Source organism: Lonchura striata, chromosome 2 (assembly GCF_046129695.1).
Source record: "Lonchura striata isolate bLonStr1 chromosome 2, bLonStr1.mat, whole genome shotgun sequence".
NCBI lineage: Eukaryota > Metazoa > Chordata > Aves > Passeriformes > Estrildidae > Lonchura > Lonchura striata.
In genome coordinates this window covers 58,976,355-58,996,998 of record NC_134604.1, presented here as the reverse complement: position 1 = coordinate 58,996,998, position 20,644 = coordinate 58,976,355, and the positions used below count along the sequence as shown (strand labels likewise).

Sequence of the window (20,644 nt, the reverse complement as noted above, 5' to 3'; positions counted from 1 at the left end):
TCTGTTCTATTATTTTGCCTCTTACATCAGGTTTTTAGGTTTTTTTAAGCCAATTTACAATACTTCTTCCCCCAGATTAGATCTTTTTACTTAAAAAAATATTTTTTTTTCCCAAAATGCTTCCCTCACATCAGATTTCATAAACTAAGCCTAGGAGAGTGAAGGAACAATGAGAAATTTTAGTGCTGTGGGGATTTTTGCCTTCACAACCCTTTTCTTGAGCCAGCTGGCTCTCAGAAATAACCTGAGATTACAGCACGTCCATCAAGGTGCACCATGACCTCTGTTCCCCACTGAGGGCTGTGAGAGCTGCACTGCCTCTAAGGACCTCTGTGCTTAGGTTGGAACATGGATGAGAAAAGGGGTGAGTTCCTGCTGGAAAGTCCAGCAGACAGTGCTATACTTCACTTTCCTTGTGAAATGAAGCACTAGCAAGAACAAAAATTTTGGCCTGTCTGGGTCCAAATCTCCTATCTCAAAGATGTTATTTGGGGCAGCAAGGTTGTTGTGTGTGTCCAGTGTGAACTGCTGAGAGGAATAAATGCTTGAGAAAAAACAAATGCATGAAAAAAGCTGTGGACCTTTCAGCTTGGAGAGCTTGGAAGAGTGAGGGATGGAGGAATGGGAGCCTGTGGCCCTGGAGGCCAGGTGAGTTTGGAGAAGGCATTGTGAGCTGCTGGGAAGAGCTGGCTGTTCTGGGGCTCACAGCTGCAGCTGCCTCCAGGATGCCCAGCACATTTTCAGGGCTTGCCCCACAGTACCATGAGCAGCCATTTCCATGGTGTTCCCAAATCCCCAAAGGGGACCCGTCAAATAATTTAAACTCCATGTGTTACAGCCCACCTGCTCTGGGCCATGTATGGCATGGGGGAGAGCTGAGGGTGGCAAACACCACCACAGTAAACCTTTCTGATTGGAGAAGGGGTGGCAGTGCCTTTTGTCCACCAGTTTGTCCTCCATGGGGTCCTGTGAGTGCAAGGGCAATGCCCAGCACACCTAGCTGCTGGGACACTGGTGAGGGCTGGGGATGGGCAGGGACTTTCCCTGCTCCTCACCAGCTGGGCTTTCTTGTGGCTGACAGACCTTCTAGTTGCTGCCTCAAGCTGTTCACCTGTCCTTGCACAGTGTGTCAGGGACAGCAAGGACTTATCATCAGGGTGGTTTTGGGGTTGCTTTGGGGGATAAGAACAATTATCTTACACAGAGCCAGATAAAGACATTCTGTAGCATCATACTAGATGGACAGAACTGCCTTGCAGTTGCTCTGCCTTCCTATCTTTCTCCTGCAAATGTCTCTCCACCATCCATGGGCTTGGTGGCCTGGAGGAAATGTTCAAAGTAGCTGATTTCCTGGCCTCTGCCCATGGAAAGCCAAACCTGTGGTCCTTACAACACACGGCTCCCCTTTCCTGCAAGGAGGTGGTTGCAGCTGCCCCAGAGTATCTTGTGGCCACAAGGGAAACCCGCCTTCCATCTGGGATCAGCAAGTGGCTTTGTGGGAGAAACGTCCTCCTGTGTAAACTTGGCCTGATGAAAAGAGCGTTGTTGCCTCACTGCCTCAGCTTGCTGGTGCTGGAGAAACCTGGCCTCCAGCTGTGGCCATGCAGTTTTGAAGGAGGAAGTGACTGGCACAGCATTTGCTCCGTGGTCAAGATGCAGCTGGGTGGTCCCTTGTGCGATGAATTAGTTAATGTGTGAAGAGCTCTGAGGAGGGCGTAAAGCACTGAGTGTTTCTAGTGCCTTCTGAGGATAATGCATTTTAAAGATCAACTTGGGTTTGCCTGCAATGTGATTTGTTTAATTATTTAAAGCCTGTTAACATATTTTCCTCAAGGGATGGAAAATCCTCCGCAAAAGGATCCTCACACCAGAACACAGGCTCCATTGTACGCTGAAGGTTTGTGCTCACACCCAGCCACCAGCACTGATCCCATCCTGCTGTGCAAACACCACCTTCCCAGCTCCAGAGGATGCTTCATTCCAGCCTCTTCTTCACACCAGTCACTAAAGGGCACTTTGTGGGCAGCTAGGGTTATAAGGGGTAGGTACCTGGTATGGAGAAGGCTTTGAAAGAGTTCTCAAAAAACTCAGCCTTTTCCAAGCTGTGCTTGGCTGGGTATGTCTGCATGGTTCAAGGTGGGATAATATTGACAGACAGAGAAGTACACCTGGGATTCTTGTTGACGCCCAAGAAAGACCTTTTTGGTTCATGGATCTCATCTCCACATGGCTGCATAGTGCAGGACTAATAGTGTATGAGAAGGTACAGAGCAGGTTTGGGAGCAAATGGCCTTGCCACAGGACTAAATTATAACTGGATCCCAGGTACTCTTGCTCTGCCTGGAAACAGTTTCCTGCTCCGTTTTGCTAAGCCCGCTGTGACAAATGGCACGTGCAAAACTGGCTCCACATTGCTGAAATCCCAAGGGATGGTGTCTGTCTCTTCTTTATTGCTCCCCACCTTTAAATGACAGCTTGGAAGCTCTGGCTCCTCTATGACACCTAAAAGTCTGACCTGCAACCTCCCACTTAAGAGTGAAAAAGCTCTCAATTGCTCTCAACTTTGAGAGAAATCACTGTTTTATGTGAGTAGATGTGTGTGTGCACTGGACCAGCTGAGGTAGTGAGACAGGGCTTCTCTTGAGCATCACCGTCATACCTGGAAGGTGTTACACAGCAAACAAGCTGTGCCAGCGCCTCCTTTCACCTCCTTCTGTTGCACTGAGCCACGGGTGCTGACAGAGGTGTCATCCTGACTGCAGGACAGTTTGGAAACATTTTGGACATGGTGTAAGAGAACACTAAAGCTTTCCTGTCCTCAGCATAGTTCATGCCAACTTCTCTATGAGGGAAGAGATGTCACCTTCTGGCAGCTCAGAGATTTCGAGAGTAAGTGGGACCTTGCTTCCCTCTGCTGGGACTGCATGTGGCACCCAGTTTTCACAGCACTGCTGGGTGTGGCAGGCGCTGATGTACCTGGATAGTGGAGCTGGCACCATGTTGCCCTGTGTGTGCTGGAGGCTGCAGCACTGCTTTCCTTCACTGCAGCACAAATTGCAAGGATAGCTCTTAGATTTGCTCTGACATTGTAATGGGGGACCCCAGAGACTGAGCACTGTTTACAGTGGCAAGGTCTGACGTCTTCGTGGCATTTGAGCTGGGTCACTGCAGATTCAAATTGTTGTTGAGTTTTATTTTGTATTTACCCACAGAATCTGGACTCAAGGCTCAACTGGGGCACAGTGGATGGTTTCCACGAGATCCATCCTTCAGCCAGTTTTACAGCTGAGTTGGCTGAGGTGCAAAGAGGTCAAGAGGCTTGAGTGAAACACACCGAACAGGAGGCTCATTAAGGGCTGAACTCCAGACCCATGTTCCCAGTCCTTTGCTCTAATCACCAGGCAAGACATGGGAGAGCCTCATGGGGCTGATGCTGATGAAAGAAGAGTCAACAGCTTTATTTTGCAGCTTTATTAGCAAAACGATGTAAAGCCAGCATGCCTGACTCTATTATTGAACCAGTAATCTCTGTGTGCTTACATCCAGAGCTTCCCAGCCATTTAACTAGGAGTCTGAACAATAAAATATGTTCAGTCTGAAATGGGTAGAGCAGAGGCAAAGCAGGAGGTAAGCTGTCTAATTGGAGAAGTTTCAGTGGGATTCTCACCCCAGGGGTCTGTCCCTTAGGATTAATGGTTTGCTGACATCTGGGTTGCGTGGCACTGCTGTCTTGCCCTGGGTCCCACCAGGGCTGATGGCAGGGAGCCAGAAAACAGAAAAATAACTCCCCAAACTCTTACAACAGGGAAGATGGAGATTTTTATGTTGTCAATGTGGAGGCTGTTGGGAGAAATAAACTGGCAGCTTCTACCCTGAGACACATGGGTGTGACTTCTCTTGGCTTCCAAAGCCACCTAAGGAAAGAGTGGGTGCAGGGAAATACAGGCTCTTCTCCTGGCATCCAGTTTTAAAGGCCTGAAGGTCTTACGTCTTACACTCTGCTAACAGGCTGGATCGATAGGCCAAGACCAATTGTATGAAGTACAGTGAAGCCAAGTGCCGGGTCCTGCCCTTGGGGCACAACAACCCCAGGCAGCACTACAGGCTGGGGGCAGAGTGGCTGGAAAGCTGCCCAGCAGAAAAGGACGTGGGGGTGCTGGTGAACAGCAGCTGAACATGAACCAGCTGTGCCCAGGGGGCCAAAAATGTCAATATCATCCTGGCCTGGATCAGAAATAGTGTGGCCAGCAGGAGCAGGGCAGGGATTGCCCCCAGTAGTCAGCACTGGTGAGACCACACCTCAAATCCTCTGTCCAGTTCTGGGCCCTTAGCTATAAAAAAGACATTGAGGGGCTGGAGTGAGTCCATAAAAGGGCAACAGAGCTGGGGTGGGGTCTGGAGCACTACCAAGGACAGATCCCTTTCCTTAGATAGGGTGCCTGAACTAGTTAAGAGAAGGAGATAGAAGTTGGAGGAATCACCATTTCGAGACACCAGTTTCTTTCACTCCTGTGAATGAGACACTGCTGGGTAGTGGCTCAGATGCAGAACTTTGGGGGCCAAAGAGACGTGTCCCACTCCCAGCCAGGTGTCACTTGCCTCTCCCTCTGGGAGTCTTTCGAGATGAAACCAAGTCACTGCCCCAGCTCCCATTCTCCTTCTTCTCTTTCCCCTATGATCTCATTGGAACTGTCTACTGATGCTGATGAAAAACTGGACGTGGAGAAATAAAAAAAAAAAATAAAAAAGAGTATCCAAATATGCTGCAGCTCAGGGACTAAATCGGACACATAAGCTATGCACACCTTGGGAAGGCCATCACACCAGGTCAGCTACTCCACACCACAATGCAGTGTCTCACACAGGCTCAGAGCTCACTGTAAATCCAGCTAAAGTACTCAGCCTGTTTTGAAATCCACCCACACCCTTGCTTTTTACAACCTCGGGAAGAAAATGGCAAATTAATCCTTTTTTAAAAGGATGAGTCGGTTCCTTGTCATTCTCTGCATGGCTCAGGATATGATAGTTTCTGCTGCATAAATACAGATTGTTTCTTTTCAGAACTTCCCTTTCATCAGACTGATAGGAAGGCCTGGAGGTTGTTAAAAAATGTGAAAGAAACTTGCTTTCCAATTAAGGTCAATCTCTTTTATCAGAGTCTTTGCATATAAACCTCACTTTCATAAGGATTTCTGTAAACTCCATCCCCAGCTCCGACAAACTGGGAGATGCCCATATCTCTGAAGGAGCTGGAGAAGAGGCTGCCTTCTTTCCCTGCTCTCAGTGCAAAGCAGGGATCTGATCTGTCATGATGACTGAGAACATGTCACAACAATCTGTTTGCGTTCTTCAGGAAAGAAAAACATCTTTCTCTCCCCAAGCTGTAAGCTAATTTGGAGATTTTGCAAGCTGACATGCAACCTGATTAAAATGACCTCAGGCCAACAATTCTTCTTAGGCAGCTCCACAATTAAAGTCTAGACCTATCTGTAGATGAAGGGTTTTTTTTCCTTCAAATCCCTTTGAGGAAGGAGAGTTCTGTGTTTTTATTTTTAAATCTACATATTTGGAATTTTTCTTTTACACTTTGCTTCTACTGTAGCAGAATGTGCTAAGGGGATCTATATTTTTCACATTTTGAGCAGATGAAACTTGTACGCAGAAGCCCCAGTTTCTTGCCTGCTGGAAAAATATACTGAATTTTGGAGGAAATAATACATGAATAAACTCAAGGACTCTTAAGAAACACCCAAGGCACTTTGTGGCCTACATAAATCTGCCCTCTGAGGTAAAAATGTTGTGCCCTCAATTTTCCAAAGTCAGTGAATATTTTTGTAATGACCATCGGACTGCTACTCAAATCACTTTTTTTGCTTTTTGCAATTAGTTTAGCAGTGGGATCAGCTTATTAATCTGCTGAATTTTTGTGAGCCCAGAGATCTGTCAGGCAGGAAGCAATGGAACATAAATGGGCGCCTTCTGGCTGGATGTTTTTCAGACAATGAGTAACCCTTAAACTTAATTGAGTGGTCTGGGGAGATTTGGTGATTTGTCCATGAATGTTTTAATGCCCATGTCTTTAAAAAATCACTGGTCATTTGTCATTGGTGATTCATTGGAGGTAAATCCAGGAGGGATTTTTCTTCCCCTTTGCTGATTTGGCTCAGCCTAGATCATCATCTGGTTTCGACCCTGTCAGCTGGCTAAAGTGATTGACAACTTGTGTTTTGCTAATGCTCTTCACAGAGTAATAAGATCCCCTAAGGGTTTTATTTATGAATTCAAATTACATACTTTTGAATTACCAAGTAAACTGGAATGACTTGCAGACTAACTTTTTAGCATCCCTGAAATACCCTGTACAGCTATGGTTATTTGACACTGGTTCCAGGGCCCCAGGCTGGGGTGGGATTTTTCCTGGGTGCAAGGGTGGGATGGAGACAGGGGATGCCAGTGGCTTTACACTGGGGAGCCCCGGTGGGTCATTGCGTGCCTATCCCCAGCCCAGGCTGCTCCCTGCCTTGTGTTTCCCGGCTGCTGGGGGGGTTGAACACATGGCCTTTTCTCACCTGATTGCACCACCCTGCCTTGGCTTCAGCTCTTATACAAAACTTCTCTTCTTGGATTACTTCAAGAGGAATTTGCCTCCTGGCTCATTTCTTTCTGCAGACACTGCTCCAGCTCAGAGGTGGAAACTTCCCCTGAGGAGGTGAAGGAGATATCTCCTGGGAGCACAAACCCTAGGAAAGTCAGATGGAGGCAGTCTCACTGCTCCCAGTCAGGCTGGGCAACCTCCCCTTCTCCTTCCCATGTCCCAGGAGAGTCCCTGTTCTGCCCTGCCATGTTCTGCTTTTCCTACTTGTGAATTCACAGGGCCTCACGTCCCAGTCCCAGTCCCAAGTGGGAACTGACAGAGCCCAGACAGCTGGCATCTGTTTGGGGAATAATACTGCCTTTGGTGAAGTTACACAGAGGGGAAAAGGACACATTCCCTGACCCAGTTTGCTCCCAGGATCCTGGCCATGGAGGAGCTGGATCAGAAGCTTTTTAGAAATCATAGAGCCATAAAATGGTTGGGGTCAGAAGGGACTTTAAAAATCATCTGGTTCCAACTCCCCTGCCATGGGAAGGAATGCCTTCCTCAAACCAGGTTGCTCAGAGCTCCATCCTACCTGGCCTGCTTCGTGGGATGGGGCATCTATGACCACTATGGGCAACCCGCTCCAGTGCCCCATTACCCTCATCTCTTCCTAATATTTAATCTGTATCCAGCCTCTTTCCGCTTAAAGCCATTCCCACCTGTGCTGGCGCCACATGGCCTTGTCAGCTCTCTTGTAGCCCCTTCGGAAGGGCTATAAGGGACTCAAAGAAGGCGCTGCAAGGTCACTCCGGAGCTGTCTCTTGTCCCGGCTGTCCCAGCCTGCGCTTACAGCAGAGGCGCTCCGGCCCCCTCTGCAGCGCAGCCCCGCTGCCGCCGAGCTCGGGGCTGAGCCTCCTGCCCCGCACCGGGCCAGGAACGCCGAGGAAATAAGGAGCTCGGTCACCAGAGAGCTCCCCAGTCGTGCCAGACACTTCGATTTTAGCAGACCCCGCTGCCTCTCGGCTTTCCCGGCGGGACACGCCGCCGCTCCCGCCCCGCCGCTCCCGCGCGGCCCCGGCGGCGGGGCGGGCCCGCACCGCCCCCTGGCGGGACCCGCCGGCAGCGCCCCGCCAGCGCCGCGGCTCCGTCCCGGCCCGGGGCCCGCGCCCGCCCCGACCCCGCCGGGACGCGTCGGAGCGGGGCTCCAAAGGAGCGCAGACCCTGGCGGGAAGGTCCTGCTAGAGGGACCGCCCCCCGGGGCGCGCGTGGGGCGGTGAATGGGGGGATGGCGTCGACGCCCCGGGGTACCAAACGCGCTCTGGATCATGGATGCGCTCGGATGGGTCCATGCGCGGCTGCCGGGGGCAGCGCGGGTGCCCGGGCGCAGCTCCGCGCGGGGCTGGCACCCGCTGCGGCTGCGGCCGGGGCAGCTCCCGCGCCACCGCATCCAGCATCGTCCCTTCCAGCCCCGTTCCGTTCACGCCTTACACTTCTGATTGTCTTGGATTAAACATTACCAGAGGAAATAATACTAATAGCCTTTCACAGCGAAGAAATCAACTTCTAAGGCATTTGTTATGGAAAGGATTATAATAAATTAAATGCTTAAACTAGCACTGTGCAAGCATTTTTGTCTTGGATCAAAATGTTTGCACTGGCTGTTTAAACATTTAATTTATTATAATGAGAAATATCATTGTAAAAATAAGCATGTTAATTAAACCTGAGTTTTGCAAATGTGAGTCATCCCATGTGGACACAGTATAATGAATATAGACAGGTAGAGTCTGCATGCCCTTTTTTTTCTCATTAAGAAAATTAACATTTACATCTTTAAACCCTGCAGCTATTAGTTATTTTTAATGAAATGTGTTGCCATTTCAAAGTTAAGCTCTTATATGATGCAATCAGATATTGCTAGGTCAGGGAAGAACTTTGCAAATTAAGTTGCAGAGAAGTTGTTTGCCACAGATAATTGATTAAAGTTGTTACATGGATAATCAATTTACGCAGTTAAATAAATAAAAATAAATAACTGCTAAGAAAACCCAGGTCATGCCAGGGTGGTAAAACAAAGCAATATCCCAGACATCCTGGGGCCCAAAGGAGCCATGAATTTGGAAGCGACAGACTGAACCTCTTTGTTATCATCTGACAGGGGACCGAGGGACCATGGGGACTTCTACAAAGGCGATTTGGACAGTGATGGCTTGCTGCTGGTGTGGGTGAGAGAGGATGGAGGCAAAACTCTCTTTCTCTTTCAAGTGAAGTGACTGGAAGAAATTTTTTCTACCTTCTCATGCCACTGGTCTCTGGTGCATCTGTCTGGTCTTGTCCTGGATTCATTGCATGTGTCAAGCTGTATGTTGATATGTAAACAAAACGCACTTGGATTTACTCCCAGCTCTCTCAGAGATATGTGTCATAGCCTTGAACATGTTCCTTTACCTCCTAGAGCTCCATAAAACGTTCTCAGCTAGGGCCTTGTCAAGGGTAGAGGTAGTGTTACTCTGTTTTAATTAAGATCCTACCAAGCTGTGCATTCAGAAGTATCCCAGATCTCTTGTAATTGTACATTACTACAGGCAAAGGTCACAGCAGGCTGCTGGCCATGAAGTGATCCCGTTTCTGAAGTGATCAAGCCCCCAAGTGATCAAGCCCCCAAGAAGTGAAATTAAACTCTAAGGAGAGAGGAGACCTGGTGAATTATTTTCTAGGAGCTGCAGCAGAGAGCTGGGGATGGAATGCTCTCACTTAGGGGTCACACCCCAAATGTACTGTATACTGTTGTCCCACATGCAGAGATTCAGGTGGGAAATTTGTAGACAAAAGCAACGTTAAGATTTTGTTTTGCAGAGGTGCCTCTTCATGCTATTCTCTAGCTAGCTGTCCGCTGAACCCGCTCTTAGTGCCTGCTGTAGGACTTTCGGAAAGTCAAGGTTCTTGAATTTCTTCCAAGTCCAGTGGACATGTTTTGCATGGAAAAAGAAGATGAATTAAGCTGAGGATCCTCTGTACATAATGAAATTGCTTAATGAACTTGGGATCATCCTCTCAAACCTTTGTGTGTTTGCAGCCTCTAGACAGCTTAGTCTGCCATCATGTGGGTCCCTCTCTCCTGTCTTTCCAAACTCCCTGCTTTTTTTTGCCTTCTCACTGTGAATGGGAGAAGAGTTTTCCAGGTGAAGGGAGGAAGTTGTTGCCCTTTATTCTTCTTTTTGTCTCTCTGTCCCTCTGAGCTCTCTATCGTTGTGACTTCTGCTGACATCCTGCAAAACTACCCTCTTCTTGCAGGACCAAATTTAAGTTATCCTGAAGCTATGTTGCTTTAACCACAAAGGAGTATTTCTACACAGAGTATGAACCTGTGGAAAAAAAAGGAAAACTTGTCTGCAGGGACATTTGGACTGGTTGTTCTTCAGTAGGTTGCCCCATCCTGAGGGGATGGAGCACATGGCTGTGTACAGTGACCATCCACAGAGCGGCCAACCAGGACAGGGTCAGGACTCAACACCCTGGTGTAAGGCCACAGCCAGCAGTCAGGGGGGTAAAAGGTCCTGGGAGCTGGGCTGTAAAGATGGGCTGCCTAGCAGACCTCTGCAGGGACAAATGTCACCCAGCATTGGGCCATCCACTTAGGAGAATGGATAGGAGACAGCCTCCACGTCTGGCCTCCAGCATGTTCATCTGATGTTGGTTAAGGCAAAGGTTCACAACTTAGAACTGTTTTCAGATCTGAAAGATGAAGCTGCCACAAATACCTCTTCATTCTTTAGCAGTATTTGACTAGAGCACCACACAGGATTGCTTCTGTACCTCAGATGTGGGGCTGGTGGGTCCTCCTTACTCAAAAAGTACCTTCTAGGCACAGTTGTGAGCCATCCACTGCAGCAGGAGCTGACAAGGCAAGTGGGGTTTGCCTGCTACAGGCTGAGTGCTCATGCCTGTGACCCTGAGGATCCTCATGCCCACTCAAAAATAATTAATAATTATCAACTGGATGAACCCATTGGCTTCTCACACCCAGGCTAAGTAATTGCATTTCTCAGCTTGGTGGCCATCTGCTTCCTTTCTATCGGCATCATGGGCATGAGTGTGAAATCAGCTTTGTGTGTCCAGCAGGAGGGATCTGTATCACTGCTGAGGGGGAAACCAACTCCAGGGAGCTTCTCCTATCCATCCATTTAAATAACGAACACTTCAAGACCTTGGTGTACATGGTGAAAAGTAACACTTCTCTTCAGTTACTAGTCCACATTCTTCAAGCTAAATTTGGGCTTGTGTGACAGCTGAAGAGTCAGTGGGCATTACCACTAGTGATGCTAAGCCTTGAAATTATCCAAAAGGCAATGTTTTCTCCTTGACCAACCTTGAAATTGATTAGAAACCTCCAGAGGTTTTACGTTACATATAGGCTGATCTACTTTTTTGGCTGCTGCTCAAAACCACACTCCTATCTTCTTTCCAGGCCCTGGGGACCTCTTCTCTCTCTTCCCCCTTCCTAATATTTGCTTGACATCTGGATGAGCTAAATGTGCAGCAATTTACCTGATTTTGTTACTTTGGTACATCTGTCCATGAGTAGATGGCTTTCCTGGGTGGTGCTGTCAAAGGACTCAGGGGAAAATAAAGCTGGAGCTGGAGAGGACGGACCATCCCTTTAGGTGACAGTGCACTCACCTGAATTTCTGTATCCATAAGGTCTGTGCCTGTGTTTAGGACAGGTGCCTAGTCTGCTGTCATGTACAATGGTGGGGTAGTCAACACAGTTATGGGAGACTAGAGAGCAGTTGTGAAAAGAGAATGCAGTTGCCTACTGTGAGATGTCAGCCCCCCTAGACCCCCCTGACTAGCTCTGCTTGTCTGCCACAGGAGTGCAGATGCCTGTCATTCATGTAGGCTCTACACACTGGCCTCAGAAGTCACATCTCTCTGAATCATCAGCTAAACCCCACTTGGTGTCTCTCTGCCTTCAGGGTGTGGTCCCGGCAGCATTTTCCGACACATTTTCAGCACATGTCTTGCATGAGTTGAGGACACAGGATTAAGTCCCTGTCCCAGAGGTCACAGCCACATCCACTTGCAAACATGGGTGCTGCCACCCTGTTTTAGGAGGAGTCCTGCTCCTACAGCATGCACTGCAGGAGCCAGAATCAGGCACCTTAGTGGTGTTTGAGTCCATCACACATCTCAATACATAAAGCATCCTTGAAGGCATTCAAGTGGCACAGGACAGAAGAGCAGATCAATGGGAATTTAACTAATTTTTTGACTGAAGTACCAGTGAAGGCATCCCTGAGATCTTGTCTCCTTGGTGCATGTAGACCTTTATCAGCAGCCAGACCTCCTCCCCATTTCTCACTCAGCCCCTCCTCATTTCTCCTCAGCAGAACAGGGATGGAAAATCAGATTAAAAAAGCTCATGGGTCGAGACAGACAGAGAGAACGCTTACCAATTACTGTCATGGGTGAAACAGACTTGACTGTAGGAAAATGAATTTGAATTATTGAGAGTTAAAACAAATTTGGAGACCTGCCTAAGGTCTCCAGGGTGTCAGATGCAAGCCCACAGTCTCAGAATATCAGTGGGGTATTCAGGGGACATATTGCAGCTACGCCTTAATGGCTGTGAAGGTACACCTGGAAAAGAGCTTGTGGGAATTACCCACTTTCTTTCATGTCCTGAAAGTGCCTGTTTCTCCCCAATGACTGTGGAGGGTGTTGAGGGGCTTGGCTCCTTTGTAGGTGACTACCAGAGATTTCAGCAGGAGCAGGCTCAAGCTCAGTGTCAATGCTTTTGTGATGTCCTGCTGCTGTAGTCAGTTTGGGCCATGGAATTAATACTGGCTCAGTGAAAGAGTGCTGTCTCCAGTCCTGTGTCTTGGCACCCCCTCCTCACCTCTGCCCTCTGAGCCAGGGAAAGGCAGACAGGAGAAGGTAGCTCTTTGTGAGTAAGAGGTTCTGTGGTCATACAGTCTCACCATAGGGCTGATGTCACACAATTCTTGGCAAATAAATGGAATTTAACTGATAGGACAGCTGCATTAATTTATGAAGTATAAATAATATACGTCATCAATAATATACTCAGGATAATTAAAATCTAAAAAAAAACCCAAAACCCTAGGACATACACAGTGAAATATTGATCCCAGGGACTTAGCCCAGGAGCCAAGACTTGGTCTTCCCTCCGCACTCAGCTGTGCTTTGGGTGGTGTGTGCTCTTATCTGATGGAGCTTGGAGACTTCCCTCATCTAATTTTAAGCATCTGAAAGTTACATGCATCTAGAAGTCTAGACTGCTGCCCCTTGCCCTTACAAGAAAAGGGGAGATCAGGAGCTTCAGTGATGCACTTGAACAGTCCCCACTGCCTGCTCAGGCCAAGATGAGAAGCTCTCAGAAGAAGTCTCTATCTTTCCACTAACCAGAGAGTCCCAGTGAAATGATGGGCTCAGATTTAAATACTAAGTGGTATTTAATACTAAAATCCCACATTTTACAGCATGTGCAGTGCTAGAACAGACAGATCCCAGACCCCAATGAGACTGTAGCTGCTTGCTGCTGAAAGCTGTTTTGGGAACAGGAACAAGTGACTTTAGTTTCCTACCATTTCAAGGTTGCCTTGCACTGGGTAGCCCAAACTCCTGATCAGGCAGTGAGGAGCATCAATCCACTTCCAGAAGGGCACGAGCTCTGTTGCAGGAAACAGCACAAATTTGATGTGAAAACCCAGTGCGATTAACCATTCTTTATTGGCCCTGCTAGGGGAGTCTAGGAACCTGCTGGGAAGGTGTTGGGGTACGCAATCCAGGCTTTTGAACTAGATGAGGAAGAACCAGCTTATCAGACAGCCCTGCTTTTTTTGACAGAGAGCCTTTCCCTCCCTGAGTTCAGTTATGACTAATTACTTCCCATGCAGCCTGCTGCTCTGCATCACTGGTGATTAGCCAGAAGGGAGACTACCAGCTTTTTCTCTCAGCACCCATCCTTCGGCCACAACTTCAGCTCTATATTTAACCAAGATGACCCTCTAAATTCATTAGATGCATCATGATTTTTACTACCAGACTTCAGAGGATTCACCAGAAATGCTCACCTGTTTTCCTGACCATAGGAGATGTATCACAAACGTAGCTTCCCAGCTGAGTCTTACATCAGCCTGATTTAAATTCCCTTCAAGTTCAATCTCTGAAACTCTTGGCCCACCACAAATCTTCACACTGTGGCATTTGTGAAGCCCCAGTTAAAACTCAGACCCCATGTACATAAAAGCTTGACTGGGTTCTCCCACTCTTGCTACATGGGCTTGAGAAACCTGGAAGTTGAGGGAGAAGGTGATTTTTGTTGGTTAAGGGACATACAAGTGAGATAATGTTTTCTGCTTACATTTTGAGACACAAAGCCATAATGTTTTCTGCTTACATTTTGAGTGTTGTGTATATCTAAGAAAGTTTTATATTTCCTTGGTGAGTCATATCCTATAGATATGTACCATACCAATTAGATAAAGAGCTAAAGAATTCATGATTAAACCCTGAAGCTTTGCCTTGGAAAGATTTTTGGACTATTAATTTGTACAAAATGCGAAACAGTCCACATAAAGAGCAATTCTCTCTTTTGGAAAACTTCAATCAAATATTAAAACTCCAGTAGAAGTGTTACTTCTGGTGTAAGAATTTTTTTGAACACAGGAAGAAACCTTCATTTTGTTTCATTAAATGCTACTCTATACCTGATTTCAGCAGATGGATTTGAGATCTGCTTTTAGCTTGAAACCCTCATAGGAAGGAATTTCAAAGCTCTGATTTGAATACTATGATTTTTTTTTTTCAGGACAGTCATTTCAGTGAGAAGAGAAATATGTACCACAGAAAATGTCTATGCAATCAACATTTTTGATTCCTGTTTTATGCACCTTATGTACCTTTCCCTTGATGTATAAATATATGTACATGTACACAAGCTACAATCCTTTAGTAAGGCTGCTTTAAAAAGAAGTAAACATTTCAGCACACACCCATAGAGCCTGGCTCAATGTCTCAGCCAGAGCAGAAAGTGAAGTGCTCGGGTGGCTGCTGATGCAAAGACATCAGCACAGCACGAACGTTTCCACTGATGAACAGAGCTTCACTAAAATGACACCACTCCCCACCCGCGAAGGACTGAGCTGGAAGAGCTCAGACCAGGCAGTGACAAGCAAAGGCTGGCTCTGTCACCCCAGCCTCCCTCCCACCCAGCATTAAAAGCTTTAGAGCTAAACCACCAGAGGTATTGCCAGAGACCAACGATGGGCAAGAAGACTAAAAGTAGCTCCTTCCCACTGTATTTCCCAGCACAAAATACTTTTGTTGACCTGTGAATACCTCTATGTCCTGAGGCATGAAATCCATGAACAGAACCCTCTGAACATCACAAAACCTTTATTAGTGTTTATCAGTGATACAGATTACAGGAACCAAAGGCAATTAAATAACACTTAAGCTGACCACAGACTCAAGAAATACAAGTCACATTTGGCAAGGCAAACTTCTCAGTACACTGGATTGCTTAGGTTATTATTACACCGTGAAAGAGGAATTTCCCTTACAAGATTCTACATATTCAGGATATTATTATTATTAATTGTTATTACTGTGTCTTTCAGACAGCTCCTTTGGCAAGAATTCACATTTTTAAGTACTTATTATATAAAAATATAATGAATTTTCATTATGTACAAACATTACATTACACAATGTACAGGTTAAAAACACTACAAAAAAAATGGCAGGCCATGGGTAAACCAAAAGCAAAAGAAAAAACCCCAATGTAGAAAACACGAAAAAAAATTTAAATACTGCACATTTCATAAAAATTACATTAACTACAAACAAATTTTTTTGTTTGCAAATATCAAACAGTACTGATCTGATTGGAAATCTTTCCCAAACGACTTCATTTTTAAGGCACATCTTGCATATTTACACATACGACACTGGATCTGGTCAATAACTTAAAGGCTCTCGGGAGTGACCTAGCTGTGTGCGCAGGGAGGGCTGCGCTCGAGGGGGAGCACGCTGGGCTACGCCTTCTCAGTCGTCTCAGTCTGGGGGCCCAGGTATCTAGTCGAGGGGGCCGGGAACAGGGGCACCCCAATCTCCTGAAGGTCGGGGAGCCGTGCAGGGCGTGGCGGGGAGAGGAGCGTGATTGTCCGGTCAAAGTCCCTGTGCAGAACCTTCTCATAGACGCTCTGAAGCCCGACTGTTTTGGGCAGCTGGGCTTGGTAAAAGTTGTCCCTGCGAAGGGGATCCCTGGGCAAGGACGTGCTCTTGCAGAAGGTGGAGAGGGGTGCTGAAGGATATGGAGAGGGGTGAGGGTTGGCTCGGCCACAGGAGGGGCTCCAGCAGCGGTCGGAGTGCCCCAGGATCTTGCATTCAGCTGTGCATGCCCACAGACCTAGAGAGAGGGGAGGAGAAACTTGTCATTACTGCAGGAATAAATCCACACCGTTCACAATCCTTAGAGTTACCAGTCACAGGATGATTCATTGCACTGACGGTAGGAGTGGGGAGGCGATGCTTTACAGCACAACAAAATCCCAGGTTCGGTTAGGAAATGTTTTGTTAAGGACACTCCTCACAATTCTAGCTTTAAGGGAACCTTTTTTTAGGAAAAAAATCCAATCCTACAGCACTTCTGGCAAATCCTTATTTGTGCTGGGCTTTCAGTGCAGAGAGAGACCAACACCTAACAGCCTGCTACAAGGAGATGGGCAGTTTGAGCCATGCAGCATCTGGCTTCCCCTTCCAGCTGCCCTGCCTGACCACTGTGCCCCACAGATGGGTCCCTTCATTCACCTCCCCATCCACCCCATCTTTCTGTCTGAAGTCCAGTGGGGAGCAGGGGCAGAGCCCTTACCGTTCTGCATGTGTGTGATGAGATCTTTTTTCAGGGCATCTCCACTGATATCCGAGTCGCTGTCGTTAAAATCACTGTCGCCTTTGCCGCTGTCTTTGCCACTGAACTTCTCTGCCTCTCGGCCAGAGATGGTGTTGAAGGAGTGTCCCTTCCAAATGGCCACGGGGGGAGCAGGCTCCTTGTTGTAGCTCGGAGTGGCAGCAAAACCCTGCTGGTGGGGAGAAAATCAAAGGAGACATGAGAGAGGGAAGCGGTGAAAAGTAAACCAACATTAACTGCACCTCTGCAATTCACATCCTCCAAGACGCCCCTCAGCCCTTAGCCCCACTTCCCCGTGGTGGGACCTTACCTCCCCACTCTGTCCCCTCAGCCTCTTCTGACCCTCGTAGAGGCAAGTGCTGTCGCTGCCGCTCTCAGTGGTGGAGATCTCTTCAGTCGCTGGAGAGGGGTCAGGGCTGGTGAAAGAGGTTTTGCTGGGAAAGGTTCGTACCTCAAATATGTTTCCCCTCTGGCTACCCTCCTCCTGATGGCCCTTCTCCAGGTGGGAGATGTCTATTTGGTCCTTCAGGGCAGCGTTGCTTTTGACGTTGTTCCCCTTCTTGCGCCTGTTGCAGGTAGTGGCAATGGTGATTATAGCCACCAGGAGGAGGGTGCAGCTGCCTGCCAGGACAATGATCACAATCAGAGGGATGTCCCACTGCAAAGCCTTTCCTTCCCAGGAGCTGGGCTTGGCTATGTCTTGGATACTGGATGGGGCAGTGGCAGTCACCAGGAAGTTGACTGTGGCAGTTGTGGCCAGGGGAGGTCTGCCGTTGTCTGTCACAGTGAGGATGACCTTGAATAGCTCTCCCAGCTCTTCAGAGAGGTCACCCCTCAGCACAATGTCCCCAGTACTTGGGTTGATGGTGAAGAGGTCTTGCTGGGACTCTTCCAGGAAGGCAAAGGTGAGCTCAGCATTGGCGCCATCATCTGCATCTCGAGCTTTGATTTGGGCCACCAGGGAGTCACGGGTGGTCTTGCTGGACACACCAATTTCCACAGTCCCATTGGTGAGCACTGGGTGGATGATGACAGGAGGGTTGTCATTCTGGTCCACCATTCTCACTTTGACAACAGTGCTGCTGGAGAGCTGTGGGGAGCCACCATCAGTGGCCTGGATCCTCAGGTCCAACTGCTTGAGGATCTCATAGTTGAATGTCCTGAGGGCATAGATAGCCCCAGTGGCGGGGTCCACCGAGACGTAGGTGGAGATGGGGGCCCCCATGACCTGCGTCTCCAGGAGCCGGTAGGTGACCTTACCATTGTGGCCAAGATCAGGGTCACGAGCCACCACTGTGGTGATATAGGCACCCGGGGGGTTGTTCTCTGGTACAGCCACCTCGTAGAGGGGCTTGGCAAAGAGCGGCGCATTGTCATTCTCATCGCTCACCCGCACTGTGTACTGGCGCACAGTCTTGAAGGGCGGGGAGCCCAGGTCCTCAGCCACCACAGTGAGGTTGTACTCAGGGATGCGCTCACGGTCCAGTGCCGCCGTGGTGACGATCATGTAGCTGTCCTCGTAGGCTCGCTGCAGGGTGAAGTGGTCGTGGCCACGGAGGCTGCAGCGCACCTGCCCGTTGGCACCCGAGTCGCGGTCTGTGGCGCTGACCAGGGCCACGAAGCTCTCAGTGGCTGCCGCCTCGCTGACGTAGGCCACGCCGGCAGCGCTGGCAGCACCACGGAGGGCGCTGATGCTGATGCGCGGAGCGTTGTCGTTGACGTCGGTGAGGCGCACGACGACGGTGCAGGTGGCAGCACGGGGGCTGGCCCCACGGTCCTGGGCACGCACGTCCAGCTCGTAGGTGCGGGTGCGCTCGTAATCCACGGCAGCCTCCAACGTGAGGTGGCCTGAGCGCGGGTCGAGGCGGAAGAGCCGCCGTGCCTCAGGGGGCACCTGGCTGCTGAAGGCATAGACCACCTCACCATTGGGGCCTTCATCAGGGTCAGCAGCATCCAAATCGAGCAGCAGGGAGCCGGGCGGTGCGTCCTCAGGCAACTCCACCGTGACTGAGCTCTGGGCAAAGGTTGGACTGTTGTCATTGGCGTCAAGAACACGGACATGCACGGTGGCTGTGCCTGAGCGTGCTGGACTGCCACCATCCTTGGCCACCAGCTCCAGGGTGTAGGAGGGCTGGCGCTCACGGTCCAGTTCCTGGAGCAGCACCAGGTCGGCACAGCGTGCCCCATCCGCCCGTGTCTGTGCCTCCACACCGAAGTGGCTGTTGAGGGAGACCTGGAAGCTCTGGATGGAGTTGGAGCCCACGTCCTCATCCACAGCCACCTCCAGTGGGAGGCGAGTGCCAGGTGCAGCACTCTCCGAAATCTCCAGCGCCATCTGGGCATGGGGGAAGCGCGGTGCATTGTCGTTGATGTCACGGACCTCCAGCTCCACGTGCACCAGGCGGTAGCGCTCCCGCCAGCAGCTCACCACGTCGAAGGCCAGGACACACTGGGGGGCTTGGCCGCACAGCCGCTCCCGGTCCAGCCCCGCTTCACCGATGCTCAGCTGCCCGTCCTCCTCCCGCACCCGCACCAGGGAACTGTTGCTGAACTGCCGCATCAGGCGAAAGCTCATCTCCCCCGGCGCCTTCACCGGCATCTCGTCGGCCAGAGTACCGATCACCGTGCCCGGCGCGCCCTCCTCGTCGGTGCGATACCTCACCGTCTTGCAGCGGGACAGGGCCAGCAGGCAGGCGGCGGCCAGCAGCCGCAGGGGGCTCATGGCAGCGGCGCGGGGCTCAGCCCGACGCGCGGAGCGGGCGGGATGAGCGCGGGTCCGGCCGGGACACACCGGGAAGGCTCCGCCGCCGTCTGCGCCCCCCGCGCCGCCGCGCCGCCTTTCATAGACGGCTCTATGCAAATGAGCAGGCGGCGGAGCCAATGGGAGGCGGCGCAGCGCGGGCGGCGGGCGGCCCCCGGCGCTCCCCGGGCCGGGCCGGGAGCGGGGTCGCGGGGCGCTCGCCTTTGTTTTCTTTAACTCTGCGGGGTCCGGGGGTTTTCTTTTCTTTTTTCCTCCCCCCCCCCTTTCCCCGCACCGTCGCTATTTCTTTCCCCCCGTTTATTTATTTCTCATTTTCTCCCCCCTTTCCTCCCGCTCTCGTCTCTTCCCTCTCTCCGTAGGCGCGGCGGCGGAGGTGGCGCGGGGAGCGCGGAGTGCAGTGCGCGGTGGGGTTTGTTAATCCGCCAGCAAGTCGGGACAGGTGCCGTGTCGCGGCATGCCGTGCCGTACCATGTCGCGCCGTGTCGTGGCACGTCGCGCTGTGCCGCGGCGTGCCGCGGGGCCGCGGGGCGGGCGCGCATTAGCGGGGCGCGGGGGAGCGGCGGGGGCGGCATTCAGCTGCGCCCGGAGTGGTGTGTCACTCGCGTGAGAGCCTGTGATCAGCGCCGTAAGTCGCCTTTCAGGAGGTGTCCCCGCATGCTTTAGTATGCATGTCACCGCCCGGGTTTCTTAAGCCTGGGGCACTAGCAGGCGAGGAAGAAAAAAAGAAAAAAAAAAGTTCCAAATAGGATTTAGCATAAGCTTGAGGAGATTTGGAAAGGTTTCAAAGATCAGGCAGTATCAAAGGCTTATGAAGCCCTCGTTAGCTGTAGAAATATAATAGCATGGCAGGCTATCCCATTCGAGGAACCAATGTCTGTATTATTTCACTATGACAGGCTAAAGGGAGAGAAAGTTGAACAGTTTCCACAGAGGAGTTGGACTAAGTTGAATATAATGAGCAAACGCCACATGTATCCATTATGTCCCTCTATTCATTCCCAATCACTGCCATAACTCTTTGACTAAACGATGATGAGCGCTGAATTACACACAATGCCCTGCTCATATTAAAATGCATTTAAGACCTATCCCTCCTGGTGCCCTGTTACGCCTATTCACAGGATTTTCTTTTTGTCCTAATAGGGCCTCTCTGGGAAGCAACACCAGTCTCGTTCCAGAAGAACAAAATAACAGCATGAGGCTGAAACCTGGCACGAACCGGGGGGAACGAAACCATCTGCCCCGCAAGGCACCGAGGCCCTGCGCGGAGCCCGCTGCAGCTTCCCAGCCCCGCAGTGCCTCAAAAACCATGGGGCTGCCGGCCTTGGCCCGCAGGGAGAAGACGGGGAGGAAGATGCGGGTTCTG

The 20,644-nt window shown here is 50.0% G+C and overlaps 1 protein-coding gene across 2 annotated transcripts; it reads right to left on the bottom strand.

The window, feature by feature from the left end:
* Window positions 1-14,984: 14,984 nt before the first annotated feature.
* Window positions 14,985-19,318, bottom strand: PCDH8 (protocadherin 8). 2 transcript variants are annotated; one of them, XM_021530892.3, is made up of 3 exons: window positions 16,828-19,318; window positions 16,479-16,689; window positions 14,985-16,016 (listed from the first exon to the last, which is right to left on the bottom strand). In XM_021530892.3, the coding sequence occupies exons 1-3, from the start codon at window positions 19,237-19,239 to the stop codon at window positions 15,643-15,645; spliced, it is 2,997 nt and encodes a 998-aa protein (XP_021386567.2). In that variant the 5' UTR covers window positions 19,240-19,318; the 3' UTR covers window positions 14,985-15,642. The 2 variants fall into 2 exon arrangements, with proteins under 2 accessions (XP_021386567.2, XP_021386568.2); XM_021530893.3 differs by having other exon boundaries at window positions 16,479-16,686.
* Window positions 19,319-20,644: the final 1,326 nt, after the last annotated feature.